The sequence below is a fragment of the Lutjanus erythropterus genome, chromosome 23 (genome assembly GCF_056507025.1).
Source record: "Lutjanus erythropterus isolate fLutEry1 chromosome 23, fLutEry1.hap2, whole genome shotgun sequence".
Classification (NCBI taxonomy): Eukaryota; Metazoa; Chordata; class Actinopteri; order Lutjaniformes; family Lutjanidae; genus Lutjanus; species Lutjanus erythropterus.
In genome coordinates, this window is record NC_139339.1 from 14172652 (window position 1) to 14192153 (window position 19502).

At 36.3% G+C, this 19502-nt stretch overlaps 3 protein-coding genes and 1 long non-coding RNA gene across 4 annotated transcripts in view; 1 reads left to right on the top strand and 3 right to left on the bottom strand.

Annotated features, from left to right (window-relative positions):
- Positions 1-5126: 5126 nt before the first annotated feature.
- Positions 5127-8254, bottom strand: LOC146305743 (uncharacterized). The gene is made up of 9 exons (XM_084713133.1): positions 8212-8254; positions 7958-8063; positions 7597-7703; positions 6297-6367; positions 6088-6216; positions 5911-5997; positions 5635-5763; positions 5407-5535; positions 5127-5286 (listed from the first exon to the last, which is right to left on the bottom strand). Exons 1-9 carry the CDS (start codon positions 8252-8254, stop codon positions 5245-5247), a joined length of 843 nt encoding a protein of 280 aa, XP_084569259.1. The 3' UTR covers positions 5127-5244.
- A 3922-nt stretch (positions 8255-12176) lies between these two features.
- On the bottom strand, positions 12177-13434 carry LOC146305744 (uncharacterized). The gene is made up of 2 exons (XR_014769036.1): positions 13274-13434; positions 12177-12404 (listed from the first exon to the last, which is right to left on the bottom strand). It is a non-coding gene; the product is annotated as an uncharacterized LOC146305744 (long non-coding RNA).
- Positions 13435-13627: 193 nt separating this feature from the next.
- On the top strand, positions 13628-15942 carry LOC146305745 (uncharacterized). Its single transcript, XM_084711791.1, has 4 exons — positions 13628-13812; positions 13958-14058; positions 14241-14387; positions 14505-15942. The coding sequence occupies exons 1-4, from the start codon at positions 13644-13646 to the stop codon at positions 14961-14963; spliced, it is 876 nt and encodes a 291-aa protein (XP_084567917.1). The 5' UTR covers positions 13628-13643; the 3' UTR covers positions 14964-15942.
- A 103-nt stretch (positions 15943-16045) lies between these two features.
- Positions 16046-19502, bottom strand: part of cirop (ciliated left-right organizer metallopeptidase) — a 33108-nt gene continuing 29651 nt past the window's right edge. The window contains exons 6-13 of the mRNA XM_084711788.1: positions 18631-18715; positions 17992-18137; positions 17723-17906; positions 17530-17599; positions 17308-17404; positions 16927-17034; positions 16677-16814; positions 16046-16344 (exon numbers count right to left, since the gene is read on the bottom strand). Of these exons, the coding sequence (XP_084567914.1) occupies positions 16225-16344; positions 16677-16814; positions 16927-17034; positions 17308-17404; positions 17530-17599; positions 17723-17906; positions 17992-18137; positions 18631-18715 (948 nt within the window). The 3' untranslated portion in view covers positions 16046-16224. The remainder of the gene's footprint in view (positions 16345-16676; positions 16815-16926; positions 17035-17307; positions 17405-17529; positions 17600-17722; positions 17907-17991; positions 18138-18630; positions 18716-19502) is intronic.

Sequence of the window (19502 nt, forward strand, 5' to 3'; positions counted from 1 at the left end):
TGACAATATGATGTTATCAAACTACAGAAACTAAAGATCAGAAAAAAGAGGCTCTGTCAATTCAGTTTAATTAAATTCAATAATTTATTGGCATAGTTTTGTTGTCACAGTTGACCGGATTTTTTTTGGTGAGCTCCAGCCAACAAAAACATAACATATAATCATAAATAACACAAAGTACACACAAAGACATATTATATAGCAGTAAGAGAACAATAAATACACCAGTGCAATCATACAATAGTGCTATTCATTAAATGGCTCAGGCCCCTAAGAGTGGCAAGTTAAAGTGTGCTTGATTTAAGATGTAAATTACTTCAGAGTACTGTTGTAAAAGTGAGATGTCCAGGTCTTGATACTGCAAAGTCTTTTTGCCAAAGGGATAAGACTGAATAAGGGTTTTGCAAGGTGTGAAGAGTCATTTAAATCTGTATGCAGATGTGTCATATACATTTTTAAATTGATTTTAAAAACCTTGAAAAGCCTTTTTTATGACTCTACACTGGCTGTTGCACTCTGGGCAGCTGGTCATGGAAATCTAAACTGGGTCTCACAATGTGTGACTTGTCAACATAAATATCTATAGTAGCAGAAACATGTACAGGCAAGTGGACCCCTGGACCAAGTTTGAAGAAATTCCCTCCAAGTTTCCCTGAGATATTGGCTTGTCGAGAACGGGATGGACATGAGTTCAGTCTGAACTTGACCTTTGACTTTTGAAATTTAATTATTATATGTGTCTGGACAGACATGGATGTAACCACAACTTGACTCTAGACTGCTCTGTTTTGTACTCCTTCTAAGTGCTACTACATAAATTCAAAATTCATTGGTGACATCAAGCAATAAATAAGTAAATAAATAAATAATTTATTTGATGTAAGCATGCAGCAGAGAAACAAGACATGCCCAAGAAATAAAAGCCTGTTTCAAAGAACTGACCTGAATCTGTGTTGTTGTTAAGAAACCTTCACTACCATTGACAGCTGAATTCTCACTCTGCTTAACCAGCCACTGGGGACCGCAAGTGATCAATAACTGCTTTAGTCTGAACTCTTGTTTCAGCTAAAGACAACATATGTGGGGGTCATGTTAATGTTGCAGAAACTTTGCAAATCTCCCCTGGTTTTGTCCGAGGAGTTGTGATGGCATTGCAGAGGGTGCTTCACCATCTGCTGCCTGGTGGGGATCTGCATTCTACTGAGTAGCCTCTTCTAGTTTTTTTTTTAATATTGTCAGTAACAACTGCAGTATGCTTTTAACAGTGGAAGTGCTTGAGATGTTAAACTAAAATGATTCCAAGAAACTGAGAGCACACACCATGTCATGTCCTTGTATTAGCATTTTAACTTCAAAGGTTCCTTCCTGGTTCCTGGTTAACAGAAAATCTGACTTTGTGAGGTACATGTCCTCAACACAGAGAACAAAAATTTAAAAGCAGATATGACAAAGTAGAAAAAAAAAACTAAAAACAAAGTGAAATGTGGATTGAGTCAAAAATAAGCCTGAGTGAGGTTCGGGACGGCACAGGGGCCTTTAGAATCAACAAAATATCAAAAGTTCATTAAAGTAGCTTCAAGTAGAAAAATTAATAAACAATATGATGTGTATTGAATACATTACTTCTACAGTGATGCAGAACTCCACCAACATGAAGTCAGGATGTATTACAAGAAAACAGATAATATGAATAAATGTTTTTGTAGAAATTTGATGAAATGTATGTGTAACTGCTGAATCATGGTTAAGTCATCTCTGGATAAACGACAGCGACCTTTTGCATGTGAGGAGGTTCAGGCTGTTTAGTCATAAAGATTAAGAAGACCTAGAAATGCAGTTCTGGCTGGTATTGCAAACAATATAGATAAGAAAAGTTGTAATCTTTTTATGACTTTGTTGACAAAATGTCATGCCAGAAACTTTTGAGCTTGGGTCAAGACAAATTTACAGTCATCAGGTAGCGGAGACAGAAGGAAAGATTCTGTTTGGCTTGGTTCTATAAAGTGTAACTGAGGGATGATGTTAAACTAAATGAGTTGAAGTCTAGCATTGATGGGACATGTTTTAACCCTATAAAACCCTGAGGGTAATTTAAAGCTATTACAAGTTTTTAAACTGGTTATGAAAGCATCTCAATTTAACAGTGATGCCTCTATATGACCTACATAAGCAAACAAGACCATCAATGAGAAGATCATCTATTACTGTTTAGCTATTCTCAATGCTTGCCAATGGGTCAGATTCTCCTTGAAATCAGATGAAATGAGTCTGTGTGTAGTGAATAGTATGTTAGTCAGTCAAAATGAAGCAGGAGGAGAGTTTTACTTTCATAATTTTATTTTTGATGTTCTATTTTGTGGTTATTACAGTAGAGACAAATGTTTTGGTAGAAATTTGATGAAATGTATGTGTAACTGCTGAATCATGGTTAAGTTATCTCTGGATAAACGACAGTGACCTTTTGCATGTGAGGAGGTTCAGGCTGTTTAGTCATAAAGATTAAGAAGACCTAGAAATGCAGTTCTGGCTGGTATTGCAAACAATATAGATAAGAAAAGTTGTAAACTTTTTATGACTTTGTTGACAAAATGTCATGCCAGAAACTTTTGAGCTTGGGTCAAGACAAATTTACAGTCATCAGGTCGCAGAGACAGAAGGAAAGATTCTGTTTGCATAGAATGAGGGCTCCCACAACTTCACACATAAAACTATCCCAAATTATTGGTGACTCGGCCTGCAACTCAGACCTGTCTATGTCAAAACCTCTATCAGTCATGAGTGTGACATTTTTACTAAAGCATACAAGACAAGCTCATAAAGCACGAAAACATCACCATCAGTCAAGACCACTGAAGCTAACGACATGGCTAATATAGCCGAGGTGCTAACTGAGCTAAAATCACTCCGTGCAGAGCTCAGCACAAACTTGGACAGAATATAATCATTTGGGTGAAATAGCGAACTCTATCATGGAAGTGAAGAACACTTTGGATAGCATAAAAAGAGACATAACAGCTAATGAAAAACACATTGAGGAAGCCGAGACCCATATAGCTACAACAGAAGATCAGCTGGACAGAACCGAGTTGGCAGTAGCTTCGGCTACAAAGTGGACTGCAAACCTAGAAGCGAAAATTGAGGAACTGAAGAACCGCAGGAGGAGGAAGAATATTCGGGTGTTTGGATGAAAATTTAAAAAAGGACAAAGTTATTCATAACTTAGCTATTATTGTCTTTCAAGTTGAATTATTTCATTTTCAGTATATGCACTGGACTGGACTCCATCTTCTTTCTATTAAGAGTTGTAATTTCTTAAACAAATACAATAAATTCCCAAATATAATCATATAAACATGTAAACTCTCTTCTATCGTTGTTGCTTTCTTTGCTGTAGGTTTTATTAAGCCTTTGTCTCCTTTTCCTTTTTTTCTTTTTTCTTCTGTGCCCTTTGTTTTTTTTCTTCTTCATTGCCTTTTTCTGCTCTTTAGTCATTTTTTTGTTGTCCTTTGCTCCGTCTTCTCCCGCCTGATGTCCTAGTGCTCCTTTCTCCTGAACTGTGTGGAAGAGTAAGTTTTACTATAGATTTACTCACACAGTTTAACTGTTTTATATTCACTCCACATAAACCTGAAAATACTAAGTAACTTGTAATCTAAAATTATATAGCATGTTTGAATCCAAGCATGTGCATTAAGACAAGAGGAGATTTTAGTGATTTTAGTTGAGTGATGATTGGGACACAAAGAAGGAGCAGGAGAAGAAGAAGGAGGAGAAAGAAAATGAGGGGAAGATGACTGTTGGTGTTGATGTCACAGAGGAGCTACATGGCTGGGTTAGCTCTGGTATAATGTAAGTACTGTACTGTCTTTCTGTTGCTGTGCTAACTTGTCGGGACCTGTCTATTATTGGATATTCGTGGGAAAGGCTGTTGTTTAGCCCATCTAATGCTGGACATTTGTTGAGAGACTACTACTGTAGTTTTCACAGTATCTGTGGAGGATTGAAAGATGGGAATAAAACATCTGTATGATTCATGGCTATTATTTAGTTGGACCAGTGTAGTTACAAACGCACTCAGGATGCACATAAGATGTAATCAATCAGAACACACTCTGAGGTGGTCTGGGTTGCATGTCACCACATTCTTTCACCAGTGTGAGTGCAAATGTGTCTGGGGCCACATTGAAAGATCTCCTACTTAACTGACATCCTGTAAATATATAATTTGTCCCTCTCCCCTCTCTTCTCTGTATCACACTCATTTCTTTTAATGTTCAACCTCATCTCCCCTCTGTTCCTTCAGCTTACTGGTTTAATGCTGTTCTTCTCTTGCAGGGGTCTGCAACCTGAGGCTCCGGAGCCACATGCGGCTCTTTAGCTCCTCTCCAGTGGCTCCTTGTGACTTTGGCATAAAATTATATTGAAATGAATAATGGTTATTTTTAGAAACATTTTTAATTATCATTTATAATTGTTGTTATTGTTGTATTATTATTGTTAAAACCATTTAACATTCAGGCTTCAAAATCAGTCAGGTTTACAGCTCACTGTGACCACATTTTGAAATTTATTGAAGTTTGTAAAACTCAAAGATTCAAGTGTATCTAAGGAAGAAAAGTAAATTATCTCAACTAAAGGTTATAGGTTTGCAAATTTTTTCAAAGTTTGTTTCAAAGCATACGATTTTCTTAAAGTGATGCTTGCATTTACCACTTGTAAAATATGTACCCTAGACTCCAAATTTTAAAAAAGCATTAATAATTTGTCAACTAAAATGTGCAACATAGCCTGTATCTATGGCTTGGTGCGTTTTCCTCTAAATTTTGATGGTGGTTTGTCTTCTTGAGTCTCTATGGGTACCAAAAAAAGGCTTCAGGGCAAACAGAGTTGCGGGTCCAGACACATTTCTTTTTTCTCTTTTTGGCCCAAAATGGCTCTTGTGGTCGTAAAGGTTGCAGACCCCTGTTCTATTGCTTTGTTTGTCATTTTGTTTTGAGTGGAGGAAAAATTATACATTCATTAATGATCTATTAATATTGAAGACTTAAATGTTTTTAAAATGTGTTTTTGTTTTCTGAATGTTCTTACCTCTGTACATGAGCAGATATGCAGTGCGAGAACTGTTGAACAATAATTTTTTAAATTATTGTTGGAACAACACATTAACATTCAGTAAATGCATTAAATATATAGTATACTATACAAAATATACAATATATTTCAGATGTGATAAAATGGGATTCATCAAACATACCTGTAAATGTTTTTTGCAAGTTGCTCTTCAATCTACATCATTGAGAAGATTTCAATTTGATATTAGATTTTTTTTTGTACAAGTGTTGTATTCATACATTAGTGTGATACACCCATATGCCATACTAATGGGTTTGTTAAATTAATCCTTACCTTGCTGACACGAGTATCATCACACTCATACCAGGTTTTGTCCTCATCAGACAGGACGGTGGCTGTGTAATGTCCACCTGTCAGACTGCCCATGTGGTTCACCATCCCATACAGTGTGTACCTCTTGTTCTACATTAAAGAACACAGTCAGGTATGTGAAAAGATTTTAAAAGCAAGTAAAAGGAACGCAGTTTGGTTAGAAATAACACAAAAAATACACGCCCTTGCCTTTCTCTGTAATGCATGTGGCACATCCACGCAGCAGTTTAACTTGACAGGTGACATGGTGTAGTAGTTCAAGTCAAATCTTTTCAGGAGTACAGTCAGAATCTGAGGGTCTCTCACCATCTCACATCCCTTAATAACACAAGAAACACAATTTATCACTATATCTTTTACTTTCAGTATGGTAAACTACAATGCAATGTTTATATTCAGTTCCAGTATCAAACTTAACCTGCCTACAGTTTTTTTTTTATTTTTTTTTTATCATTTTAAACTCACACTTGTTGCCTCTGTTCTGTTGTTACATTCATTGCAGTACACCCCAGTTATTGATTTTGTATTGAAAATCCTTTCAAAGCTGCTTTCCTGTGGAAACACAAATATTGTAATAAATCCAAAATTAGATAAGCAAACTCACATCACATAAAATTAGAACTCTGAACTTTGGTTGCTCACCACACTGATGGTTTCATTATGGATATCTTTCAGTGACAATGGAAGAGTCCAGAATGGATTTGTCTCTTCGATGATGGTGTGACCTTCATTTTTGCATTTTGTTGTGTACTTCAGCTTTCCTTGGAAAAGCTTGAGGAAGAAATATCTCTTATAACATAGCATTCAGATCTGTTCTGTTAAAATCATTGTAGATTTAAGTAAATGCTCACCTCAGAGGCTTGTGAGCTGATCTTATGTAAAATCATCTCTAGGCATTCAGCAGCATCACGTTGTTCATGAACTGCAAAAGGATACATTAAATTTAATATTATGTTCATTCATTGTAAATTTAAGCCTTGAAAATCATTGAGGTTTCCCTCATTTGCAATGATGTTGGGACACAAAGAAATACACAATTTAAAAAGAAAATTTAAAGAGGACAATATTCAGTCAAAACAATTGCACACTGAAGTGAAGTGACAAATCATTGTCTTGAATTGTCCCGGGGTAGTGACAGTGTCAATCTTGAAAATGTGTAGTAGATAATTCCATGCGTTTTTTTTTTTTTTTTTTTTTGCATGAAAATTGAAGGTGGGTTCAAAGTTCAGAGTAACTTTAGGCATATAATAAGTTTGGTGAGGTCCTGTGTCCAGTCCAGCATAGATGCTGTAAATGGTGGTGACTGTCCAGTAGGGGTTTTATGGATGACGAGATACAAGTGTTTATCATGCCTTTGCACCAGAGACAATCAACCAACTGTGTCATACAAAATGTATTGTGTCAAGTATGGTAGAGATCTCTGGTAGTGAACCTGAGGACAAAGTGATAAACTGAGTCTAGGGGTTTGACAGTGGAAGCAGCACCATGTGTGTAGATTATATCACCATAATTTATGTGTCAGAGAGGAGGATACTATCCAAGCTATGGACAACCTTGGACAATGTCTCACATCCACTCCATAAAGTGCTGGTCAGGCACAACTCATTCCACCGAAATGTGTCACAGAGCACCACAGGAAATCATTTCTGCCTGAGACCATCAAGTGTTCAACTCCTCCATCTAAGACTTAATCCTTTTCAATCATCATTTATGACTCACTACAAGTGTGTGGTGGTGGCTGTACCTGCAGAGACCCTGTCTTTTGCCTGCATGTCTCATTATTTAGCTCTAAAACTGTCTTTGAATCATCTAAACAGAGAATGACCGACTGTATTGGAAGCTTTTGACAAGTTAATGAAAACTGCAGCACAATACTTCCCTCTGTTCATATGACGAACAATAGTGTTTACAACAGATGTAATTGCAGAAAGGGTACTATGCATAGGTCTGAAACCAGAGTTGTGAAGGTTTAAAAAAGAATATTTTGAGAGAAACACTTTAGACTGATTATTCACCTTGGATTCCAAGATTCAAGATTCCAAGTTTGGATATTGGATAAGTATCCTTATTTTACCACTTATATGTGATTTTGTTTTCATTGTCCCTTGTTCTTAGATTTTTGTTTTTACGATTTATTTCTGTCAAACTTACCATTTTCAATCCCAAATGCTGCTGTGATAGTTTTAGTTGCACATGTTTTTTCCTTTAGTCCTTCAAAGATGCTTCTTAGCTGACAATCTGTTGGTTTTTGCTTCAACCTTTAGGGAGAGAGTTTCTTAGTGAATGATGATTGTTAATTGCCTGTCTTAATATGCTCATCAGTGGAGTTTTATGATGGACATGCTAATAAAGCCTCCTTGAATGGAACTGAGTAGTTTTTGTAACTAAAACACCCAAATGAATCTCTTTGTAATTCAGTGTCTTCTATTAATGTTTTGCATAAAGTTTTGTTCACATTTCAGTTGCTTTCTTATATGTTTATTTGCTACAAATGAAGGCAGCAGTTTCAAACCTTTCATGGATCTCTGTTGTCATGAAAAGAACTTGCAGGACACTGTTGAGGTAACATGTGGCTCCTTGATTTTCCAGGCCATAATGACGTCTTCGTGGCTGAGTCACTTAAGACAAAGAAAAACACAGTGTCAGTGCACCATCTCCATTCATTTATAATGGAATGCTTTGTCAATTAGTAGCCTATCATTGAAGAAAAAGGCCTTGATATATAATGGATCATTTATAGGACATACTGTGTAATGTATCACAAACCACTGTTTCCCTCAAACTCAGGTTTTAACTTGACCAGTTGCATCTCAGAGTTTATTGCTCCATATATCTGCAGCAGATATTGTCTGATGTCTGATAAAAAAAAATATTGTTTCAATGGAATAACTGGTCTCTTATCGAGAAAAAAAAACTCACTTTGACAGAAATCACTGAACTGAGTACTGTCACCATTCAAAACATCTCCAGGTTTGAAGGAAATGTAATTTATTCAGTAATTCCTTCACTAAAAATGTCTTGATATTCAAGTGATTCACCTCACGAGTTACAGTTAAGAGAAGTGAGAAATACTTCCTACCAGATAGCCACTTCACTGATGACAAGCACCGCACTCTCTTCTTATCTGCATCAGATGCAGTATCTGTTAACAAAAATAATGTACTGTCAAAGATTGGAAACATACAGAATTTGTTTGTATGTAATAGAAGAGGTATAGGGTGAAGATGATAAATAATCAACTTCATGTGCTTTTTATTTTACTACCTGTCTTTTCCTCTTCTTTCTCTCTTCTTTGTGTTCTCCTCATGGCCCCTGTAATTAGATTTAGGACAGTCTGCCATCCCATTACTTTCTTCTAACTTGTTATTATTTATTTATGTTTTCATGTGATGCTGAAATGGACAGGGCTGTCCATGTCCGGTTCTGTATTATGATCTGTTCCACAAATGGATCCATTTGATCCTCAATACACATTTTATGATGATCATGAAATGTCTATTAAGGATAAATGACACTGAATAGTAACCATTGATTACTATCCAATCAAACAAACAAAACTTGGTATACATACAAACGAAACACATTAACAGAGTCCTATGTTGAAACTCAAAACTTCCATCAAACCATAAATCACTTGTGCCACTTGTGAAGGTGCAGGTTGTTCAGCTTGCATTGTCCTGAAAATATGGTTGACCATCTAATTTTTTGCCTCCACGAGTAATGTTTTGCTCAAATACATTTTTTAAAAAAAGTAATTGAACTCAGTCACTCACACATGCAGAAACGCATTACATTTATCAAGAAATAAATGATAAAATTGGAGTTTTATTGTAAATTTAAAAAAAAAATGATTCAGCATCATGAAAAACTATTATTAAGAGTTTACATAGTTGCTCTAGAATTACGAGATAGAAAAGTTAATGACCTTTGATAAATGCAATGTGTGTTCGGATATAGCATAAAATACTGTACATGCATACGTGATAGGTGGAAGCCAATAACAGCGAAAAGTGTAGGCCAAAATGACAGATAGAAAAGTGGTGTCATAGCAACTTGTGTGTCTGTGTAATTATTATTTGGCAAGAAGTACTATTAAATGTAATTATAGAATAATGATTATTTGAAAGAATATATATAATATTGTTACTATGTTTTAATCAGGATATTATTAGACCTTTTTAAATAATCATTAATATATTAAACGGGACCTGGTCTCAAGTAGCCCTTTTGCTTAGCGACATGCTGATGTTACAAAAACAAAGCTGAGAATAGCCAGCAAGTTTGGCTGATCTAAAACTTTAACAATCAAAGACTAATATATATATATAATAGTACAAAGCTGAAAATAATAACGAGTTCACACGGTTGCTCCAGAATTGGTAGAAGTTAATGACTTTTGTTAAATGCAATGCGTTTTCGGATTTTCAAATATAAGTACATAGTTAATTATGACATGAAATACTGTACCTGCATAGGTGGAAGCGAATGACGAAAATTGAGCGAAAATTGAGCATTCAAATATTCAAACTATTTAAGAAATCCAGTTTAAGTCATCGTAAGTCAAGAGAGATAGATATGTAATGCTTGACAGGGTCGGCCGTAAAGTGTAGTGGAGGCGATACTTCCGTTTCTTTCAGCCGTCAGCTGTATGCTGTACATCACGAGGCTGTGTGTGTGTGTGTGTGTGTGTGTGTGTGTGTGTGTGTGTGTGTGTGTGTATTTAAGCTAGTTTTATGGGCGTTTGTCTTTATTCTGATAGTGACAGCTCAAGATATGACAGGAAAGGGGGGTAGAGAGAGGGGATGACACGTAGCAAATGTGCCGCAGGCAGGAATTGAACCGGCAACCGCTGCAGAGAACTGATAGCCTCAGTACATGGGGCAAACGCTTTACCAACTGCGACAAAGCTAGGGAACAATAGTCTGTAAGCAGGGGAGAAGAAAAGGGAAAAGGGGGAAGAAGGGGGGGAAAGAAAAATGAGGAGAAAAAGAGTAAAAAAACAGAAAATGAGAGAGCCAAAAATACCCAAATCGTTAAAACGTTACATTGTTGCCAATGGTGGCTACATAGCGGAATTTTAATTTAATTGCTGAAATGTTAGGGTTTTGGTTGGATGAGGGAAGACTGACGTAGTTCTGAAGGTCGCTGCTTCGACTCCCACCTACACAAAGGAGCTGAAGTTTACTGGTTGAGATTAGTGAGATGTCTGACCTTTAAAAGAAACACTGTCCACTACTGTGTTGTTGTACTCAATAATATTGTTTTTGTTTATTTGGAAATGTTTGAGATACTTAAGAAATTAATTCTAAAAAATGTGAGATTGAGTATAAATTTAGTGATACTACTATATTTGGTCAATGTTAAAAGGTTGTTTGGGCTATGAACTAGGTGAGTGTGTGAACAACAGTTTTATTTAGATCAGATTTTCAGGCACTGGAATATAATTAATTGTCTGACAGGTAAAAAAAAATAATTAATTAATTATATTTCATGTAAACTAATATTCTTTATAATGACTTTCAAAGCCTTGTAAAAAAAAAAAATCCACCTATTTCATAGTAGCCATATTGATATGAACTTGTAGGGTCAGTACTATTAATGGTGCCATTCCAGTGAGACAACACGCACAATAGCAGGACCATGATGGAACAGAACCTTAATTAGTATCGGTCTGTTGAATTTAATGCAATTACTTTTTCGACCCACAGACAGACTGTTTTACAAGTGGAAAACTAGTTTATATAAAGTGTATGCTGGGACAAACACTTGTGTTATCTTTACTGATCTGAACAAAACCATAAGTCATATTCAAATAATATCTCTAACTCAGAGAAATGATTGACTGCAAGTTTCACAGCACAACAGTATTAACATTTAATATTTCACATCAGTTAGGAAAGAGATATATACTAATAATAATAATGACACTACTACTACTACTACTACTACTACTAATAATAATAATAATAATAATAATAATAATAATAATAATAATAATAATAACATCATATTCTACACATCTTTCCTCTACCTTTTCCCCTCCTCTCTGTATGAAAATTGCAGAAACACACATAGACAGGTAGAGAAGACAGTGGATCACTTTAGATGTATTCATACAAAATGTGGTACTGGGCGGTGCCAGTGTGTTAATTTGTGCTTTAGAGTGTAACCGCTGTGAAACAATCCGAAAATAAGGCATTAAAAAATGTGAGGTAAACATTCAGTTCTGAGTGGTGCATTTACAATGCTGCATATTCAACCTTAAAAATAGCTGGAAAATTATCAAATACCTGAAAACTCTAAATAAATAAAGAAATAAACAATCAAGACAGTTTAAAGCAGCATACATAACACACTGTCTGTATGATCTGATCTGTTCCAACCACAGTTCTTTTGTGATTGTCTCTATACTGAGGCAGTAGATGGTGTCCTGATACTGGCTGTGCCCAGTCTCTGCAGTCCCAAACTGTCCACACTATCCCAGGGACGCTGAGATTTGTTTGCCTTCATGAATAGCCGTGTGTTTGTTTGTTTGTTTGTTTGTTTGTTTGTTTGTTTTTCATTTTATGGAATTAGTAGGATTGACTGCACCAGGTTTCTCACACACTGACGGATGAGAATCGCAATTTATTGTGTAATAACTTTTAAGAATTTTTATTGGCATTGAAAACAATCGATCATGCGGGAACAAAATCCATCTGTACACGCACGTGAAATAAAGATCAGAAACGGAGGAGTTAAGACTTAATTTATTTATGTGTTTGCAAGTGAATTGTTTTTTGCAGATGTAAATGGTTTCATTGTGGCTGTGTGGGGAGTCTGTGGGGTCTTTCTTCATCAGATGCCTCCTGGGAGAAAATTCAGTTTATAAATAGTAGACATGTGCTGGATCCCACATTCCTCCAGAGTGGCATCTTCCTCCAGTGTTATGCCGGCGAAGACAAGTCGCAAACCATCAACTTAAAGAAAAAGAAAAAAAATACCGTGTAAGGTCTAGAGTTTGAGTTAATGTCTCAAAATATCAACTATTTACATAGGCCATATACAATTTTACCTATTTTTATCATCAGTTTTAAAACAATAATATTGTATTAGGCTGAACCTGCAAAAAACATACAAAAACGGCTGGCCCACATAAAAAAGTAGAGAAAGTGTAAAAAACACACACAAGCGAGAAAAAAGCCATCATGGTTGATAGGCCTATATAAACCAGCTATAAAACCTTTAACACTTAAGCAGATGTCTTTGTGCTGATCCATAAAGTCTCGGTAGGTAATATTTTCAAACTTGTGCACACAAGTTAATTATCAGGTGCACACAAGGTTCGTGTGTGAATTCATCTGCAGTTGTTCACATTATATAATGAAAAATTTCAGCCATTTCGGTTCCATTTTTTTCTTAATGTGGTAAACAGAAGAGTGACTGTGGCTATAGTGTATAACGTTAGCGTATATGTTCTTACTCTCTATCAAATGTTTGAAACAGCAAGTTGCTGAACTGATGCCCTCAGAACAAAAAACTTTTACTGGTTTATTCTGGGACATTTCAGACCGTGTATGATGGACTATGAAGGAATTATTTTAGTGTTTAAATTTTAGCTCATGGAAACTACTCTGGGCTATGTCTGTGATCAAAGGGCTCAGAGTCCATGCTGATATCTGAAATGTAAATTGGCAATAGCATTCTCACTTTTCTAATAAAAGCGCACACAGCTTTCTGTATTGACTGCGTGTCGCTATTTGGCTCGAATGTGCGCTTCGTGCGCAATCGGCCAGTGTGAACGTCCTGCTGACAAAATGAGAGATGGTAAAAAATAATCAATACATACCGTCCACTATCTTTAGTTCTTCAGTAATTTTCCTTTTTAATTGCAGTACAGTGAAAGACTTCATCTGCTCTTCGCTGTGGCACAGATCGATGATCTCCCCTTCTTCATTCATGGATTCAGCTACTCTGACTTGTATCATGTTGTAATGAGGTCGGTACAGTGAGGACTGTGGGCTGTGGAGTGTTCTTCTGACTTGTTTATTCAGGTCAAGAAACTGAAACTTTACCCTGCATGTTGATAAATGATTTCTGGTTTGAGATATTGGCCTACTTTGCGTCACACAAAACGAAACGATTACCGAAAGAAAGAAAGGAAAAAAAACTCTGGTATTTAGTTTGAGGAAATAGGCTCCATATCAGCTTTAGTCAAGATGGGGGGCACTTATTCACATGAAACAGGGCAGAGTGACTGTCATGAACAGAAGAGAAATGTGACTACTGAACACACCAGTAACTCCGCCTGGACACCTGGACAAGAGAAGCGTTACGATCCTCTTGACAAAACATTTACATTTGTCGATGGAGAGGATGAACATGACTGTAAGTAAACAAATATCACATTTACCAGTTAGTCCTAAAAATACAGGCCACCAGGTATATAAACTTGCGATTTTTACCTACATTAAAGCATGCTGTACTTAATTATAGTTTGATAATTAGCAATTTTTGTGCGCGTGTCTCATAGTTGATTGTGATGGCTTCAAGTCTCTCAGAGCAAAGATGTCCTGTGGTCATAATGTCACTCCGATGTCTCTCACAAACTGGTGTCGCAGGCAGCTGGACGAGGTATCTGTGTTTATCAGTTTCATCATGACATTTTAATTTATTTTAATGACTTAACTTCACTGTTCAGATACAGTTTGAACTTGCATTTGATGGTAATTTAGTGAACCACAAGCATGAACATTTTGAAAAAAAAATTGAATCATTTGTTCATTTTTCTTTGATTTTCCTATTTATTATCTAAGAGTAAGCGAACATTTGTGTGCGGTGTGTGTAAAGATGAGTGGTCATACAAGGAGGTCTGTAAAATGGCTCTTCTAACCCCGGAAGAAAGGAAAGAATTTGAAAAGAAAATGTTCAAAAATGCTGCCAAGGTTATGGATGTCAAAGAGGTAAGTAGGCCATTTACACTATTTTAAAACTGTTATACAAATTGTAAAAAGTTGTACAACTACAAGGGTATATTTCAGAATATCTCACTCTGTTTTTCATGTAACTTAACTTCGCAGTGTCCTGGCTGCAAGTCTCTTGTGATGAGAGCTAATCTGCAGGATCTGAGTGTCAAATGCACAAAATGTACCACCAAAAATGGGCGGTATATATTCTGCTGGCAGTGTTTGAGGGAATGGAAAGGTCCGGCTCCACGCTCAGATCGTTGTGGAAATGATGGCTGCATCAATCCAGCACTAGAAATACTAAGAAAGTGTCCAGACATCGTCTTTGAGTCTGTAAGAAATGTCACTGGTTGTCCCACCACCCGTGCCTGTCCCACCTGTGGTGTTCTGATAGAGCATGACAAAACGAAATGTAAAAATGTTGCCTGTCTACGGTGTAAAGTGAAGTTTTGTTTTGTGTGTCTGAAGATCACTACAGAGTGCCAGAAAATAACTCCACTCAGTTATTATGATGTGTGTTCCACTGGTGTAGCACCTAGACAGACCACTATACCTGTGTGGAAGAGGAAATAGGCTGCATGTCTATCTGTCTATGGAGAGAAAAATATCTGAGTGGGATACCACACAGCATGATAATAACTTCATTTTCTAATATTTTAAACTCTGTGTACTTTGTTTTTTGTAAGAACCACTTCTGCTGAAGTTTGCCTTTGTTTCTTTAATGTTAATTAATGTAATTTTTACAGTGTATTAATTTTGATCTGAATCTGTTAATTTGACATTTCATTCTTTCATCATTTTTTCCTAATTTGTATATTCTTCAAGCATAACGTTGTTTTCCTGTAAAATAAAATTAAAAAAAAAAACAATATATACTAATGGTTTGTAATGAGGGAGTGAACAGATCCTGGTCTGGGCCAAAGTAAAGTCAGGGGGTATCACAATGTATAGATCACAATGTATAGATGTAAAGCTCATGTACCTACAACTGGAAGAAGAAGCAAAGCAGGAAACTAACATCTCCTCAAGGAGTAATATCAGGTCACAGGCATAACTTTTCATCTGGGCAGCTTTCGACTGTAAAAATTTAAAAAGACAGCAAAAGAAAAGAAAAACAGACAACATGAATGAATCCTAACTTTTTCACTTCAGTATGTCATTGTCAGTAATTGTGATATATTGGTGATGCCACTGTAAACACATTATAAATAGTGGAGATAAGAAGGTTTAATTTATTTCAACACTCCTGTTCATAGATTTACAAAAATACATTGAACAAGATCAAACCAAAACAACTCCTTTTAACTGTATAACTGAAGAAACTCACACCTGGCTTGAGATATCTATAATGTTGTTTAGCCAATCCCATGTCAAATAATGTCCATGATTTTTCTGTTAAATAATAAAAAATCTAATAAAATTAAATGATTTGTTTGAATGAATTCTTCCACTTTCACATTAATATCATGATTTAGCCTAAAAACAAGCCATCAAAATCAGATTATTCAAGTCTTTCAACACTGAAAGTTTACATTAAAAGTTTTTTAAAGGCAGCGTTTACTGCAGTTCACTGTGATCCTCAGGAGCAGAGTGGATCCTGACCCTGCAGGAACAACATTTTCTGTGAAACACCACGACTGCAGCCAGGAGACACAGAGCAGCGGTGATGCTGAGTGCTGTGGCTACAGTGAGCTCTGTAGGACATCTGAGGAGCGACCAGGTCCCACTCTGGACTGAAGTTAATGTCTCAAAGGGATCACTGTCCAAAAAAGCAGCAAAGTAAAGTTAGTATGAGTTACAGATTATAATAAAGCAGGAAGCTGCCTGTTTGAAGTCATACTTGCCTTGTGATAGAAGCAGGAAATATACTGACATCGTCTGAGGGAGGAGTGATGTCAGCATGCAGACATAACCTCCTGTCAGGGCAGGAAACTAAACCCTGGTATCCTTTTATCTGTCAGTTAAAAACAGCAAAGACAAAATAGATAACAGATAACATTTCAAATGTTTGGTGCAGCACTGTTTTGTGCTCCAACCCTAATTATAATAATATAATATATAATATATCTTATATAGCACTTTTCAAGCTAGAAGCATTAAGTCCTTCCCATAGACATCGTAAAAACAATCACAAATAGTCCTAAAACAAGCAAAACAATTGCAATAAATTTAAAATTAGGTGGCTGCACACCAGAGCTGTATTATATAAACAAATAGGCCTAGTTCTGAGGCAGAAAGTCCATTAAGTCCATAGTCCATAATGTGACTCTATAATCTGAAGGATACCTGTATGCTGCCCCCTGCTGGACAGTCCACCCACTCAGAGCCAGACACCTGGATTTGGTACCTGTTTGGTCCAGTACACCTGTGTCTGTAACAACGTCCCTCCACAGAGCTGCTGAACACAAGAAACTCACTGTGGATCTAAAACACAGACAGAAAGAGGAAAATAATGTTAAACGAGGAGACACTCAGTGGATTAGTACACACATACAGTGTACAGTACATGCACACACACACACACACACACACACACCTGTCTGGTCAGGTTGGAGAAGAAGCAACGGCTATCAAAGCCAAATATTTCCCCGTTCCACTCCTCTTCATCTGACCGCCTGCCATTTTCCTCTTTCCAACATTCACTCTGGAGGACAAGAAGAGGAAAAAAGTGAAAATTTGGCGCTACAACAGCAATGAACTGGCAAAGACTGCAAATGATTGCAATATAGAATCAATCTCATATTCCTGCTTCACAGAATTGGAAATCTTCAAGTCCAGAGCACAGATGTGAAGAAGCATATTATTTTGAAAATTAGGAAAATAAGTAAAGACGTCTGGCAAAGCAAAATGGGAAAAAATAATTTCATTAACTCTATAATCTGAAGGATACTGTTTGGTGAAGATGAATAAAACTCACTCCATTTTTGAAGGGTTTATACACTCGACATCCCTCCAGGTATTGATCAGTCTGGCACTCCCCCTTGTGGAGGTGAAGATAATGACACCCAAATCCACTGAGAAGAAGGAATAAAGCAAAATTTAGTCCTGGAAATGCAGTATAAAAAGAAAAACGTGAGCAAAATTCAATCTGAAAACATAATGTTTTGTGTAGGAAACAAATACATAATTATAAATCTACCTGCCGTTGCAGAAAAAGGATGACGGCTTGTCCTGACAGGTTGACAGCGACCCAAACATGGTTCCTTCACCTGTAAAAATACACATTTATCATTAAATCATGCACTGCAGACAATATAATCACAATAATAACACAGATTTTACATGTATTATTATGTTTACATTGAATATGTACACATTTCATCTTTTCTTACCATCTCCCCAGACTAGACTCTGTGCCCGGCTCAGGTTGACAGTGTACCAGCCTGTATCCTGTAATGCAGCCAAGGTGACCGGGTCGATCCGGACTGTGGTCGGGTCTCCCAGCACCGCTGCCATGATGGAGCCCTGCAGGACCCGGGACTCCCAGTGAGAGGACACCCTGCCTAGAGGTGCATCCTGAGAAAAGAAAATGTAAAACATGTAAGAAAAACACATAATAAATGTAAAATACAGGTTAATCTGGAGCTGCTCGGTACTGCACCAGGTTCTCTAGCGGCCCTCCCAGCTCAGGGTCAGTGGATGTCAGGTGTTTCTGCAGGGCTGAGATGACAGACGGGGTGTAAATCCTCATCTGGCCTGATGCATCAGAGTGAGTCACTTTGCCTGGAGGAGAACAGTCAGCTCCCACTGAAGCTCCAAGAAAAACACATTAATACAGAAGATCTGTTTTCTAATGTATTTGATCTTTAATGTGAGTTAAACTGTGTCGTGGACTGAAGGCATCTTTGCTTATTTTAATCGTAATGTTATATAGAATTCAGGTCATGTGTGGTCTGAGTTGAGTTTTTGTTAGCCCTAAATTATGTTTTTCCATTTACAATATGTCTGCTCTGCTTATAATCTGTTTATTCCACTCTTTTTGTCTTATTTTATTATTGTGTATTTCTTTTTTTTTGTACTTTAATTTGCTTGATTTAATTTATTTGTAAGGCTGAAATGCTTTAATCTTTATTTTCTCATGTAAAGCACAAAATGACTTTGTTTCAAATGTTTTATTAGGATGCTATTATTACTATAACTGTTATTAAACCACTTTACTTTTTTAATTTATTTATAATGTTCTTTTTAAGTAGCCTGAATTAAACACTTATCTAAAAATCTAAAAATGATATTTAAAAACCTGGAGAAGAGGAGAGGCAGTCTGTCCAGGTGTGGAAGAGATGTTTAGAGAAACCAAGCGCATGAAACAGCTCATGGATCACAGTCTGGAAAACAGATGAACGAACACAATTCAACACATCAAGAGAACAACAAAGACAAAATACTGACATGGAAGTGAATAAATAATAAGGGTCATATCTATATTGGAATAGCTTGGAATAGCTTTTTTTGTAAAGGACAAATTTGTAATATATTTACTGTAATAAATCATAAAATAACTATGCCCTGTCATCAAAGATTAAGGAAACACACACACACACACACACACACATATATATATATATATATATATATATATATATATATATATATATATATATATATATATATATACATACATATATATATATATATATATTGAAAGAGGGAGCGCTTGCTTGAGCTTGTTACAGATGATGTATTTCCACTTTTACATCCATACTGGTTGAGAGCAGGTACTTAAGCTTCGCATAAAAGTAACGAGTAACAACAACCTTCCTAGAAATGCAGTGGAGTAAAGTCATAAGTTTCCCAAAAAAACAAATACTCAAGTAAAGTACAGATACTCAAAAATTGTACTTCAATACAGTACTCAAGTAAATGTACCTTGTTACTTTCCACCACTTGTTATCACTATAAGTTGTATTTGTGCAGTGCGAGCCTGGAAAACTTGACAGTGTAGCTGCACTAACTAAAGTGGGCTGGGTTTAGTGAAGGGTCAGTTGTAACCTTACCATCTATTTAATCCTTTCCTGTAAAACAATAATACAAGAAATGAATTGAAATTAAATATTTTAAATTCATCAAAATTCTTGGTGTATCCGTGTCTTTAAGAGGAGCTATTCCTGTTCA

Bases quoted from the DNA above. Each gene is read 5' to 3' on its own strand.
- LOC146305745 (XM_084711791.1), top strand. From the start codon at position 13,644: ATGGGGGGCACTTATTCACATGAAACAGGGCAGAGTGACTGTCATGAA. The intron at 13,813-13,957 runs GTAAGTAAACAA...CGTGTCTCATAG, and splicing joins TGGAGAGGATGAACATGACT to TTGATTGTGATGGCTTCAAG. The intron at 14,388-14,504 runs GTAAGTAGGCCA...TTAACTTCGCAG, and splicing joins AGGTTATGGATGTCAAAGAG to TGTCCTGGCTGCAAGTCTCT.
- LOC146305743 (XM_084713133.1), bottom strand. From the start codon at position 8,254: ATGCAACTGGTCAAGTTAAAACCTGAGTTTGAGGGAAACAGTG. The intron at 5,536-5,634 runs GCAAGGGCGTGT...TCTTTAATGTAG, and splicing joins CACATGCATTACAGAGAAAG to AACAAGAGGTACACACTGTA. The intron at 5,287-5,406 runs GTAAGGATTAAT...TCAATGATGTAG, and splicing joins ATGATACTCGTGTCAGCAAG to ATTGAAGAGCAACTTGCAAA.